General features: G+C 43.7%; 1 protein-coding gene across 2 annotated transcripts in view; it reads left to right on the top strand.

Annotated features, from left to right (window-relative positions):
* Positions 1–14,577, top strand: part of Pcsk6 (proprotein convertase subtilisin/kexin type 6) — a 183,874-nt gene that overhangs the window by 66,130 nt on the left and 103,167 nt on the right. For both annotated transcript variants that reach the window (XM_021633268.2, XM_021633269.2), the window contains exons 5-6: positions 1,370–1,446; positions 4,357–4,445. In XM_021633268.2, the coding sequence (XP_021488943.1) occupies positions 1,370–1,446; positions 4,357–4,445 (166 nt within the window). The remainder of the gene's footprint in view (positions 1–1,369; positions 1,447–4,356; positions 4,446–14,577) is intronic.

Consider the following 14,577-nt stretch of genomic DNA (forward strand, 5'->3'; position numbering starts at 1 on the left):
GGACTGCTTTTTTTAGAATTTTTATTTTTTATATTAATTACTGGTTATTTACTTTGTATCCCAGCTGTAGCCCCCTCCCTCAATCCCTCCCAATCCTACCTCCCTCCCTCATCTCCTCCCTGTCCCTCTAAGTCCACTTAGATAGGGGAAGTCCTCCTCCCCTTCCATCTGACCCTAGTGTATCAGGTCTTATCAGGACTGGCTGCGATGTCCTCCTCTGTGGCCTAGCAAGGCTGCTTCTCCCTCAGGGGGGAGGGGAGAGGTCAAAGAGCCAGCCACTGAGCTCATGTCAGAGACAGTCCCTGTTCCCCTTACTAGGGAAACCCACTTGGATGCTGAGCTGCCATGGACTATGTCTGAGCAGGGGTTCTAGGTTATCTCCATGCATGGTCCTTGGTTGGAGAAACAGTCTCAGAAAAGACCCCTGGGCCCTGATATATTTGGTCCTTGTGGTGCTCCCATCCTCTCTAGGTCTTACTAACTCCCCTTCTTTCATATGATTTCCTGCACTCTGTCCAAGGTTTGGTTATGAGTCTCAGCATCTGCTTTGATACACTGCTAGGCAGAGTCTTTCAGAGGCCCTCTATGGTAGGCTCCTGGAGGACTGCTTTTTTGAGGGTCACTGTAAGGATCAGATGAGCTCAAAAGAGTAAAAACAAGAACCTGGCATGCACTAATTCCCGAGATACTTGGGTGTCAAGTGGTTAAGCGAACGCCACAGAATTCACTTTGGAGGTAATTATGTAGCCCTTAGGAGTGAGTTTTGAAGACTGCATTAACACTGAAAAGCTGGTGATAAATTTTCTAAGGAGGAAGGAAATCTGTCTGAACACTGTCATTACAAGTATGTAAAGAGAACTATGCACATTAAAGTATGAAATTAAGGAAATTCTCACACGTGTGACAACTTGAACCTGAAGGCTTTATGCTGTGTGGAATGAGCTGTCACAGAAGGCAAATGCTGAGTGATTCCTCTTCTGTAACACATCTGGAGCCACACTGAGAGACAAAGAGGTGCATGGCGCTTGTGAGGGCATGGGGAGGGAGGGAGAAGTTACTGCCTCATCAGTACAGGCTTCTAGTTTTGCACCATGAAAAAGTCCTAGTGATGAATGGTGGTGATAATTGCACAAAAAAGATGTGTGTAGACTTAATGATGCTGAACCATACATCTGAAACTAGTTGAGATGGTAAGATTTTACGTCCTATGTATTCCACCACAATGAAAAGCGTGTAGGTTGGTAGTTACAGTTACAGCAACCCTGGGTGTGATTTTTCTTCATTTCCCACACTTGGCGTAGAGATAGTTTAAGGTAGAGCTATCGTACAGTGTGTCTCCGATTCTCACTAACCAAGATTTACTTCCTAGGATTCCTATGCAAGCTATGATGTCAATGGAAACGATTATGATCCTTCCCCGAGATATGATGCCAGCAATGAGAACAAGTATGTCTGTTTGTGGCTGCCTTCCTGCCTTACCTTCCTTTCCTCGCAAAGAGGGCCTGCGTGGAAGTTCTAGGCTCTGGGTGCTTCACCTGCCTGGGTGTTATCTGGGGAATGTCTAGGTCTCAGAAACCACTTTACCACAGCTTTTTAAAAAATTTTATTTATTTACTATTTATTACAATTTATTCAATTTGTATCCCAGCTGCAGCCCCCTCCCTTGTCTCCTCTCAATCCCACCTACCCTCCTTCTTCTCCTGCTATGACCTTCACCTAGTTCCCTGATAGGGAAGGTCCTCCTCCCCTTCCATCTGACCCTAGCCTATCAGGCCTCATCAGGGCTGGCTGCATCATCTTCCTCTGTGGCCTGGCAAGGCTGCACCGGCAGAGGGAGGTGATCAAAGAGCAGGCCACTGAGTTCATGTCAGAGACAGCCCTTGTACCCCTTACTAGGGAAGCTACTTGGAGACTGAGCTGCCAGGTTTACAGAACACCAAAATAGACTAGGCCAGAAAAAAAAACTCCTCCCGCCACATAATAATCAAAACACCAAATCTACAGAACAAAGAAAAAATATTAAAAGCAGCAAGGGAAAAAGTGCAGTAGCATATCAAGGTAGACCTATCAGAATCACACCAGACTTAGCACAGCTCTTTGGGCACAGGCAGCTTCTGCGGAGTTAGCCTCTTCTCTTGGGGATGTCATCCCTGCTGGTCAGACGGAGACTGGGTGAAACACTGTTCCTGTCTCTAGCCTTGTGGAATGTTTAAAAGAGTTGCCTTTATCTTGGATTCCCTGTGACTGTGTTCAAACGAGTTTGGTCTGTCTGAGCACCCGGCTCGTAGGCCTGAGCTTTTGACCTTGTGGCCAAGGCGGAAAGGTGTGAATGATGCTGCACAAGTAAAGAGCTTAGGTCCCTGCTCTCCCACCCACTGGCTGTGTGCTCTTTGTGCGCATTGGAGAAACCTTGCTGAGACATTCTTTATGCCTTGGAGGCTGCTCCATGCAGAGACTGTTCCCCGCTCAAGGGTTGTTGGGATGGGTAAGTGAGGTGACGGGCAGGGATTGTCTACACTGTGTAAGCTGCCCCCTCAGGTAAGCCGGGGAGGTCAAGGGACCAGGGCAGGCTAAATGGCAGTCCTGGGGCTGCTCCTGGGATGTCCTTTGTGGTACCTGCTTGTCCTCTGTCTGTCAGCACGCCTGATTCCCTTAGCTCTTATCATTCTTCCAGATATACTGAGAGGAAAGTCACAAAAGTTCTTCCTTTCTTTTCCATGTTGTGCTTCATGTGCTTTTCATGTCCCAGCCTGTGTATGTCCTCCCAGCACTGTTGTTAGTCCGTTCCCTATCACTATAAGGAAATGCCTCACTTAGAAAAGGTGAAGCTCCATGCAGTGGCACATGCCTCTGGTCCTAGCTACTGAAGAGGAAGGCAGGAGATGTTCTGAAACTAGACGTTGGAGGCTGCCTGGCCAATATATAACATGATACATCTCTGAGAGAGGGGGAGAGGGAGAGAGAAAGGGGGAGAGTGGGAGGGGCAAGGGAAGGAGGAGAATAAGAAAGACAAGAAAGCAGAGATTTATTTTGGCTCACAACTTTGTCCCAGTCCATGACCAGTTGGTTCGTGACCTGAACCATGGTGGGAACATCCAGGAGATCAGAACAGTGGAGCCAGAAAGTCGAAAGAGAAGGAGGAAGTGTCTGGATCTCACAGTCCTCCTCAGGTCATGTGTTTAGTGGCCTAAGGCCCCATCTGCTAAAGATAGTGCCCCTCCCAGTAATGCCACCATAGGACTAAGCCTTTAACACATGAGATGAGGGCAGAGCCTGCGAAGTCCAGCAGCATGCTGGTACCGTGAGCTCCACTCAGGTGCTGTGTGCCACATGCCAGAGCTCCCAGAGGTCCCGGACTGCTTCCTGCCTCACGTCCCAAGGTGCCCTTCTGTTCAGCAGTGGAGAGGCCTGGGGCAAAGGGCCTGCTTCCTGGTCACACATCAAGGGGTGGGGAAGCATGATCTATATCCCATGCAGTGACCCTTGAAGGGCAGAATCAAATCCCAGTGTGCGAGAGCAGGCTTGGCCTCGAGGCTGTGAGAATTCCAGAGAATGACAGATGACTCCCTTCCCAGACCCTGGACCATTTTTAAAGTTCATTACAAATTTGAATCGATGATCCCAATCTCCCGTGGTCTCTCCTCACAGATGTGCTATGTAAACTGGCCCATGCTTTGGCCTCTGCTACAAGAAAATGACCCAGTGTGGCACATCAGGAGATGGGGGCATTCCCGGGGAAAGTGGTTTTCTTCTCTGCAGATTTTCCCATTCTCCCCAGCTTCTACTGAGTAGTCAACTAAAAGCATCCTTTCTTAGCTCCTGTCACACGGCTGTGGAGATGACAGAGGCCTGTTCAGGCTAGCAATGTGCTTGTCGGGATACAGGGAACACAGGCAAATGTGCAGGGCTTTCTTCCTGCACATTAGGTGTTAGGTGAGCACTGACACCACGACCCCTGTATGTGCCAAGTGGCATGTCTTTAGTCACAGGAGACACAGAACTGAGGCAGGTCTGTGAACAATAGTGGCAGTGAGTGAACAGTCACAAGTGCCAAGATGCCCGGGGCCATGGACAATGGCAGCAGGTGCTGTAACTCTGGCGATCTATTGGAGGCATCCTAGAAGGGACAACCTGGGAGCCAGTGTTTGCCATCTCCAGATGGCAGAGAGGGCTGGGCAAAACCTGGTTGAATACATATGCAAAGAGCTGCACCAGAAGGGGAGGGGAGCTTTGCTGGCATCTCAGGCATAGGGATAGCTGACCTTGGCTGCAGAAATAAGGCACAGTTTATAGGATTCACTAATAGTTGCTGGGCCAGGACCTCACTTTCTTCGTTTTTGTTTTTCTTTGTTTCAGACATGGCACTCGCTGTGCTGGAGAAGTTGCTGCTTCGGCCAACAACTCCTACTGCATCGTGGGCATAGCGTATAATGCAAAGATAGGAGGTAAGGCTTAACAGTGAGCTGGGAGCAGAGGGTCCAAGGGCAGGCGGAGAACACTCTTTCTGTGAGGTTCAGCAGCCCCACATCCTTTGATGTGGGCATAGACCTGGCCTGAAGCAACCATGGCAGCTGCGTCACAGCCCAGGCAGCCAGCCTAATAGGTGGGTCTCAGGCTGAGACTTGACTGATAGACCCCATATTCTGGTCACTTGAGCCTTGCTCTTCCAGGCTCCCTCCAGTCTGGCAGCATCAATGTCATCTGGTACCCACCAGAGATGCACATTCCTTGCTTCACCCCAGACCCACCAACCAGACCTGTAGATTCACGGGAGTTGGTCGGGAAAGGGTAATTTGACTCTGGGGTCATGAGGTGGGTGAGACCAGTGGAAGCCATGCCTATAAAGACCCGCCCAGAGGAGCTGCATAGTGCATCTTGCTGTCCTTGGATGGTTCGACTCTAGCCCCATTGCCAAATTGTGGCTCTGAGCTTCCCAGAGTACTGGAGACAGAGGACCTCCTGAGCAGGGAAGAGCAAGAAGGTTTTAAAAATTAATTCATCGAATGTCTTCAAGCACATACTGCATGCATAACTCTGGTCAGCCCCTGAGGGGGAGAAGATGCCAGACATAATTAGGAGCCTCCAGGAGCTCAGCATGCCTTTGGAGCGATTAGTACTGCCTAGAAGTCAGCACGGGACAAGTACTAAAACGAGACAGGCAGACGGAGCTGGGAGGGGTGGGGCAGAAGCAAGAGGCATGGCTGGAGCCTGACCTGCAGACTTGATTGCAAACAGAGGGAGTTCCAAGGAGGCAAAGGAAACAGCAGAGTGGGGCTGGGAGGAACCAGGCTGCCTAGGGACAGGACAGGGAGTGGGGGTGAGGACGGGCAGACAAATTTGAGGCTGCGTTGTCCTTAAGACAAGGAACATAAGATCACCTGTGTCTCCAAAGCTGTCACATACAATTCCAGCTTCCATGGATGACCACCCGTTCTTCCTGCTGCTCCCCTGGCACGCACTGCTGGGCACCCCACACTGAGGGTGGCCAGCCTCTCTGAGTTTTCATGTGCAAGGCAGGAGATTTCTCTGCAGTGCCTCTGGGCTGATCACAGGGCTGAACCTCTTTGTGTCTGCTTCTGTTTTTCAGTTGTTGCTCAGGACAGTAAAATGTATATCTTAACCTGCCTCAGGCTGTCTGGAATAAGTCCTATACAAATCATGTATAATGTATGCATCTAAAACAGATTATTTCAGTTCACATTCTTCATGCCCTGCAGTGGAGGTTTTGTGTATTTGATGTGTGTGCATTGCTATTATAACTCCATTACTTCTCAGTTTACTTTTTGACACACATCTTGCTGTGTAGCCCTTGCTTACCCATGGGTCTCTGTGTAGCCCAGGCTGATCTCAAGCTCACGGCCGTCCTCCCCTGAGTACTGAAATTGCATTAAACACTCAAGTCAGCTCGTAGAAATATGTATTTGCCTACACATGTGGTGTTTCTTGAGCTCTGTGCTTTCTCTGTTTTCAACCTGAAGGATTTAGTTTTTGAGATAGCCTAAAATGGCCTGGAGCTCTGTTTGTAGCACAAGCTGACTTCGAACTCATGGCGATTATCCTAGCTCAGCCTCCCAAGTATTGGGACTAAAGGGGAAGTCACTATATTTAGATTCTTTTTTGAAGGTCAGGTATTCTGGTGAGCAGTTTTTCTAGACTTTATTTGAAAACGTGTTTTTAAAAACTAATTAATTTTCCTCTGACCACACAGAGGTCAGAGGAAAGCCTGAGGGGTCAGTTCTTTCCTTCCACCGAATGTGTCCCAGGGATCGAACTCCTGGCCCAGAAAGTGTCCTTGTCTGCATTGGGGAAAGAAGTTGCGCTGAACAGGATTCTAGCCTGACACTTTCAATGCTTTAAAAGATGTTCTGTGGTCTCCTGTCCATCATTCTTCCTGATGGTGAGTCGGGTTCCGTTCTGACTGCTGCCTCCGCTGTTGTGTGATCTGTTCCCGTGGAGGCTTGAGGATGCTTTTTCTAGTTATTAGTTTCTTGTAACATAGTGACCTTTTGTAATTTTCTTTCTATTATTCCAGACTGGAGTTTTCTATGTTTCTCAGAGAGTTCATGTTAATGCTTTCTCTCTCAATGTCTCTGTATCTCTCTGTATCTCTCTCTCTCTCTCTCTCTCTCTGTATCTCTCTCTCTCTCTCAACCTTCCTAATGCTGCGACCCTTTAATAGTTTTTCATGTTGTGGTTACCCCAACCATAAATCATTCCATTGCTGCTACATAACTGTAATTTTGCTACAGTTACAAATCATAATGTAAATATCTGATATCCAGAATATCTGATATGTGATCCCTGTGAAAGGGTCATTTGATCTCCAAAGGTGTTGAAAACCACAGGTTGAGAACTATTGATTTACACACACACAATTTAAAGAAAAAAGTCAGTGTTAAAGTGTTTTTAAGTTGCAGTCGCTGGGCTGCTCCACACACCTCGTACGTCACTGAGGCTCTGTTCATATTTTAAAATCCTTGTTTCTCTGTTTGCTTTTAATTAGATGGTTAGTGTTATACTGTCTCTGGATATGCCTTCTTTTTATTGCATCCAGTCTATTCTTAATTCCATGCAATTACAAAGTTTTAGTTATTGTATTTTTCTGTCTTAAGTTTCCAGTTTGCTTTATTTTATTTTTAACTATCTCTAAACCTTCCCTGAGGCTCCCCATAGCTTCACTCTTTATAAGTGTCTTTTGTCTTAAACTCCCTGGCATGGTACAAGAGTTACTGCAGAGTCTTTAGTCCTAAGTCCAGTATCCCAGTCATTTTTATGTCCCTAATGATTAATTCTGCTCCTTACAATGGCTCACATATCCTTTTATTGTGCATGTCTAGTTATTTTTATTGTATCATTATATAATAAAATTCATTATACAATAAAATAATCTGTATTGTAGAATTTGGAGCTTGTTGATTTTTTTTCTGAATATTGTGAAATTTTGTTATAGCAATGACATAAATTTGAATCTTGAGGAACTTATTCATCATCTCTTGTACCATGACTTTTGGTATTTCAGTGGAAACCTGCAGTCCTGCAGTGGAAACTGCTCGGAACATCCACATAGCTTGTCCAGGCTTGTGCCAGTTTGTTATCTTCCTCCTAGAAATTTTTTTTTTTTTTTTAAGGAATGTTGCCTAGACACATGTAGTTCACAGATCTGTTAAAAGATCGAGTGAGAGTTATGTCTTTTCCTTGATCCCTTCGGAGATTCCTGCTCTCAGTTTCTCAAAATCTGTGTCCTGTCACAACTGACTTCTGCAGAGCAACAGAGAGCCCCTGCCAAGGAAATCCATCTAAACTTGGACACCCAGGATAGTTTCCTTTCAGCCACTAGATCCCTATCTATCTCTGCCCTCTTCTGGTTGCTTTCTGATGCCCTCAAAAATGCACATGTTTCCCAGGGTCCGTGGTTATTATCTGTGAAGAGATGGCCTGCTATGTGCTCCTCTACCCTTACTGAAACTAAAACTTGGAACACACACACACACACACACACACATACATATATTCTAGTTTAAATATATACTTATATATAACATATATGCATATATGTTGTATATGATATATAAGATATATAGTTAGTTAGTTAGTTAGTTAGCCTCTGCCACATGACAACCATCTCAAAATGTAATTTCTTAAACAGCAAACATCTGTCATCTAGCAAAACATGGATATACCAAATGGCTCAGGCTCAGGAGCACTCTTCAAGGTGAAGTTGGATTGTTGGCTGCGTGTGTGAGCTGAATGCTTTACCGGGGATCCACTCCCAAGGCAGGCCACCTGTGACTGCTTGTGAGAGGCCTTTACTCCTTGGCAGCTGTGGGCTGGAGGCAATGGTTCCTTTATGTACCTTTACGTGGCCTGGCTTTGCTGTCCCTGTAGCATGGGAGCTAGTCTCCATGCCAACTGCTGTTGATTCAAGAAACAAGCATCCTGCAACAGTGTCTTTTATGACCTAGTCCCAGAGGTCACCCACCATCTCTGCAGCCGTATTCTGCCCATCAGAAGTGGATCACTGCACCCCCAAAGCAAGAGGAATTTTCTTATACCTTTTGTAGAGGAAAGTGACAAAGAATTTTTAGAAATAGTTTAAAATCACCACAGATGGGCTCCAATAAATAAATAAATGCTCGTTTATCCAAATGGAGTAAATCTTATCAACTTTCTTTGTAAAATTTTTTGTAAGTTTTATCACATAAAAATAACTAAGGGGAAAAAAATGGGTCTATCCAAATTATATTTTATGGAACAAATTCCCCAGTCACCAGCTCCCTTGGCCATGTTGCCATTAGGTGTACCCCGATGTTCGGGAGAGATTGATATGCTCAGGGACCGACAGAGACATGTTGTTTCAGAGTGGGCAACCCTGGTGCGCTTAGCCAGTAATCTCTGATACATTTCATATTAGAAGATTTTAATTTTTATTAAGTTCTTGAGGCACTCACGGACGACATATGTTCTTTTTCTTTGTGTAACATTTCAATAAAAACCTGATGAAACTTTTTATAATGTCAAATTTGTTTATCTCCCTTTTATGACTCTCGAGTTTGGGAATTATCGTAAGAAAAAGCACACAAAAATAAAACTGGTTCTCCTGTGTTTCCTCTGAAAATGTAGTTTTAGGACAATAATCTGTCCAAGAGCTTTAGTGGAGTTACCTTTGTATATTCTTTTTAACTTCTTATTCCTGTGGAATTGTTCTCTGTGAACAGTGAGTATGATGGAGAACCTGCCATCCTCCCTCGCTGATTCTTGTTCAGCTTTGGCTTGCACACTGCCTCTCCCCATCCTGCCTGCCCTCTGTGCACAGGCTCCTTCCCGATAGTTCATTAGGCTGAGTTCTCTCAATGCCATCATTATTATTTGGATAGTTTTGAATTTTATGATAACTGGATGAATTTTTTTTTTTATAGTCCTTTGTCAAAAATGCCCCGGCTATGCTTGCACGTTTTCTCTTTCAGATGAACTTGAGAGTCTTCTTATCAAGTTCCGTGAAAATTCCTGTTGGGGTTTTGATGGTTATTGCATGGAAAGTATAGATTAATTTGGGGGAGAATTGACATCCTTACAATAATGAGTCTTCCCACCCAGGAGCTTCATGGTAGGTTTCTATATTTTTAGGCTTTTTTTTTAAAGCTTCATTTAAAAAGTTTTATCACTTTTTCCATATAGAACTTCTTTTCTTAATTAGATTTATGTCTAGGTTGATATTTAACATATATTAATAATCAGTCATTACTAAAATGAGTATAGTTAAGACACAGATGTTGGTTTCTGGCTGCCTTGTTGGAATGCCTTTGGTGCTGTGTGGTTTTATGGCTTTTCTATATGGAAATTACAGCCAGCTGGGAAGATAGTGGTGGGCTGTCTCTAACACGGAGAACTCATTCCTGTTCTCACGCCTTATGTCAGTAAATATGGACTCCTGATAATTACTGAATGGCCGTGGTTCTGTTGAATGAACGGGTTCTGCTGTCATATTTGATGCATGCAGGGATGAATATTAACCCGCTCGTGGCTATCTTCTGTACATTTCCTGGTTGTTGGCCTTTATCAAATTGATGCAACTGTATTTTAAACCCGGGTTTCTAAAGTTTTGATTAGGGATGATATTGAATTTTATTAAAAGGCTCTACTGAGATGATTATACTCCTTCTCACGTGTGCCATTTGGTCTGTGTAATGTAGCAAATTGCATTAACATATTTATTTCCTTCCTTCTTAGAATAAATTCTAAGAATCACAAGTGATTTCTACAAATTCACAAGTGTCTTTTTTTTTTTTTTTTCAGTACACTGCTGCCTACAGTTGTTGATATTGTGTGTGCGCGTCTGTTTGTGACGTAGACTGGACCACCGGTCCTGTTAGGGTGTCCCTCGGGGTTGTCTGGTGGGATGAGGTGGGGAACTCTTTTCCCGGCCCTGAAGCAGTTGTATTATCGGGGCCACAGCCTTGTGTGGGGGCGACAGGGGATCTGATCAGTCAGATCAGTCATTCTTCAGAGTCCCTGTCTGGGGGAGCTTTTTTTTTCTCCTTAAGGAAAATTAGGTAATTAGATTTTTTTTTCCTACGAAACCACTCATTTCTCCAGAGGTTCAAGTCTGACATAAACTTAATGTCGTATTCTCATAAATTAAAGGTATTTTCTGCATTTATTGTTGTTGTTCCCAATTTTATGTGTGGTATCTGTTTTCCCCCTTGATCAGTGAAAAATTGTTCTTTCCTGTAAAAAGGGTTTCTTCCAACAACTAGGGTTGTTTTTTTTTTTATTAAAGTTTTTAATTGTTTTCTTTAATAATTTTTTTATTGTCCCATGAATTTCTGCCTTTCTTTGGTTTGTTTGTTTGGTAATTTTTTTGTTTACCTTTACTGTTTGTTCTGAGCTCCTTGAGGGACACTTGTTAGTTTTTTTAATTTGAGGCTTTTCTATGTGCTGAAGGACGGATGGATGAATGAATGAATGAATGAACGAATGCTGTCTACACGTCCTCCCTAAACCCCATCACTGGCACAGTTGTACTGTGGATGGATGGATGAATGAATGGATGGATAGATGAATGAATGAATGAATGAATGAATGAACGAACGAATGCTGTCTACACGTCCTCCCTAAACCCCGTCACTGGCACACTTGTACTGCACTGATGTCGCTGTTTACCTCTGAATCCTTTTTAATTGTTGATTTGTCTGTCAGTTTTGTGCGCGCCTGTGTGACGATGTGGGGCATGGGAATCCTGCCGTGCAGGTGCGGAGGCCAGAAGACTGTCACTTGAGAGTCGGTAGTCTTTCTGTTGTGGCTTCTTGGGATTGAACTCAGGACGATAGGCCTGGCAGCAGGTGCTTCCACTGAGCCATCTTGCCAACCCACTTTGAATACTTTTAACTTTCAGCTTCGGTCTTCCTTGGAGTTATTTAGAAGAGACTTCTAAAGCCTTCTGAACTGGACAAATCTTTTTGGTTGTTTGCTGCTGATGTTTAGCTGTTGCATCAGGGGTCACGGTACTCTCAGACTGGAAGGTGTGGCTGCCCACCAGCTCCCCTTGGTCTGAAGATACATGTGCTTTGATCTGTGCCCCGCCGTATTTTGTTTTGAACTTGCATTCACAAATCAAAGAATTTTATGTAAGTAAGAATAGAATAGGCGGTTGGGCTGGATCTTGAAAAACTAGAAGATTTGACCAAGCAGGGCCTCTTCCCTCATGGCTCTTTCTAACTTAAGAGGAAGTTCCCCCAACCCATGTCGTGTTCTTGTTAATAAACTGGGACACTTTATCCCTTTATCTTGTCTTCCAGGTGCCCGTAGACATCTGCACTTGTCATTCGTCTGATCAATCAATCAATGAAACATTTCTAGAAACTAAAATTCAGTCTTTGACAGCTTCGTGTGCCTCTGTAATACATTCTGGTTAATCGCATCTATATACACATATGAAGCTGTCAGAGAAAAACTTAACTAAGTAAAAATGAGGATGTCTCTAGAAACGTTTCATTAGATTGAGCAAACACACGGACAAATTATATATACAATGCGTTCGGATTAATCTCCCCCTCCCTCCCCCTCACTCTCCTCCCTACAAATCTGTGGCCCACGTTCATGTCTGGGGATCATTAAATTCAACCAGAGACATCTGTGTGATCCCGGGTTTAAACGATCCACTGAAAACAGTGACTCCCCTTCTCCAGAATGTTTCGGTTGCCAGTAGCTCATCAGGGAGGGGTAGATCCTATGAGCTGCTCCCATATCCATGACAGGTCAACACGGCCAAACTTGTGCAGGCGCAGTAGTGGTATCGCACTGTCTGCTGTGACTTTGTGATTAGAACAGATGACAAGAAGATGGCACTTAGCAGATATGCCCTTGTCTTTTGGCTCTTACGTTTGTCCCACCCCCTCTTGTAGTGTTCCTTGAGCTTTAAGAAGGTGGCATAAATGTCTTATTAAGCTGAGTACTCAGCCGTCACTTATTCTTAACACCTTGGGCAGTGATGAGTCTGCATTTCAGTCAATGCATTCTCTGCAAAGAGACTTCTTTAATTAAGGCTGAGAACAGCATTTGTCTATGGGTATACTCATAGCTATTTTAGGAGGCGGCTTGACACTACTATCAGTTTAACTCAGCAACAGTAGTTAGTAAGTTTCTCCTGAAGCATGGAACTTGGTTTCTAAGTATCATGCATGAGTTCCCCTATCCTAACTCCGAAGACCATGAATCTTAGTTACAACATATAAAGAAATCAAGCACAAATTGAGCTGGAAAGGTCTTCCTTACTAGCTAGCTTTCAAAGTGCTGACATGTGCTATGAAGCATGCTGAGGAAGAAAAAGTATAAATGATCCTACCCAAAACTGAATTCTAAGAACTTCAGTACCAACCACGAGGCAAGATGTGCATGGCTGTGCAATAGTGCCATGACTGTGATGGAGGTAAACTACTACTCTGATTGACTTTGATGTCCATCTCCACAGAAAGAAACTTATGCCTGGTAAATGTCTTTTTTTTTTTTTTTTTATCTCCCTGATCTATTTCTGAGTAAGCCAGTGGTTTTCCACGACATTTACAAATTTCTTTATGCCTTTGCTGTGTGTCTTATAGTTATGTTTCTAAAAGATATTTCTTCTTGGTGTGTTGGATTTTTGATTTGTATAAAAAATAATCTGATTTTTTTGCCTTTAATTATGCTTTGGCTGATATTAATATTTCTATACTGACTAAATTATTTTATCAAAACTTTCATTGCATATTTTTCATTCTCTTATTTTAGGTCTGATTTTGAAAGCAGAATCTATCTGGATTTATTATTTTTTTAAACAGAAACAAAGTCTTTTTAAAGAGGGAATCTGGGGCTGGATAGATGGCTTAGTGGTTAAGAGCACTGTATGGTTTTCCAAAGGACCCAGGTTCAATTCTCAGCACCCACACAGCAGCACCCACACAGCAGCTCACCACTGTCTGTAACTTCAAAGATCTGACATCTTTACACTAATGCACACAAAATAAAAAGTAAATAAAGAGGGAATCTGATATAGATAGATAGATGGATAGATAGATAGATAGATAGATAGATAGATAGATAGATAGATAGATAGATATAGATATGCTGGCTTCAAATATATTTGAATTTATTTCTATTATTCTTTATTTTCATAAATATAATTCTCTTACACAGAGCCTTACATCTTTTTGATAGATATAATTTGTGCAATCTTCTTCTATATAAGTTTTTTGTTTTGTTTTGTGTGTTGATGGTACTAGAGATTGAACCCAAAGCCTTACGTGTGTTAATCAAATGCGCTTACCACTGGGGCTCATCTCAAACCTACTTCTTTTTTATCTTTATGTTCTAGTTCTGATTCTCCTACCCTGAGTCATGTGTGTTTATGTTTCTTCAGTGTTTCTCGGTTAGAGTTCATTTCCTTTCTTCCTGTTGTTCAGGTTGTGCTATTCCTGAGGTTCTGTCTTACGGTCCACACTTTCTTCCCCGTTTTGCCTTGCATTTACTGAGCCTGTGGTTAGCCTTTCAGTTCTAATAGTTCAACTTGATTTTTTCCCCTTATGTCTTCTGTTTCTCTGCTGATGATTTCCATTCCCTTGTTAAGGTGCTCTCGTTTGTGTCAAGCGTTTTTGTAGTTGCTTGCTGAAGCATTCTTGCTCTGGCTACGTCATAAACAGTTATTCCACTGTGACATTCCATAGCAGCAGTGTCATTGTCATTGTGAACCTGTACTTGGTGTGATGCGTGACTGTTCATTAGAAAACTGCGCATTTTGTGACGACACTCTAGTCTCGCTCAAGCCTCCCGTCTTCGCTTTCTTCGTGTCATGGCTCCAGCAGGGAAAGGGCCGGTGCTTCATTATGGCAGGTGTGTGTCAGCAACATTCATGCTCCTCCCCACTCCTCCTGGACACGATGGGAACTCCATTCTCTATGTGTGTTCGGTGTGGGGTTTACCTCATTACTGTGGCTATTCCCCACCAGATCGCCTAATGGAGCTGTGGGTAAGAGCAGGGTGCAGCCTGGCTGGAGGTCAGGAATGGGCTTTTCGTGACGGCGTGACTTCATAAGAAGGACCTTTTTG

The sequence above is a fragment of the Meriones unguiculatus genome, chromosome 14 (genome assembly GCF_030254825.1).
Source record: "Meriones unguiculatus strain TT.TT164.6M chromosome 14, Bangor_MerUng_6.1, whole genome shotgun sequence".
In the NCBI taxonomy this organism is placed as follows: domain Eukaryota; kingdom Metazoa; phylum Chordata; class Mammalia; order Rodentia; family Muridae; genus Meriones; species Meriones unguiculatus.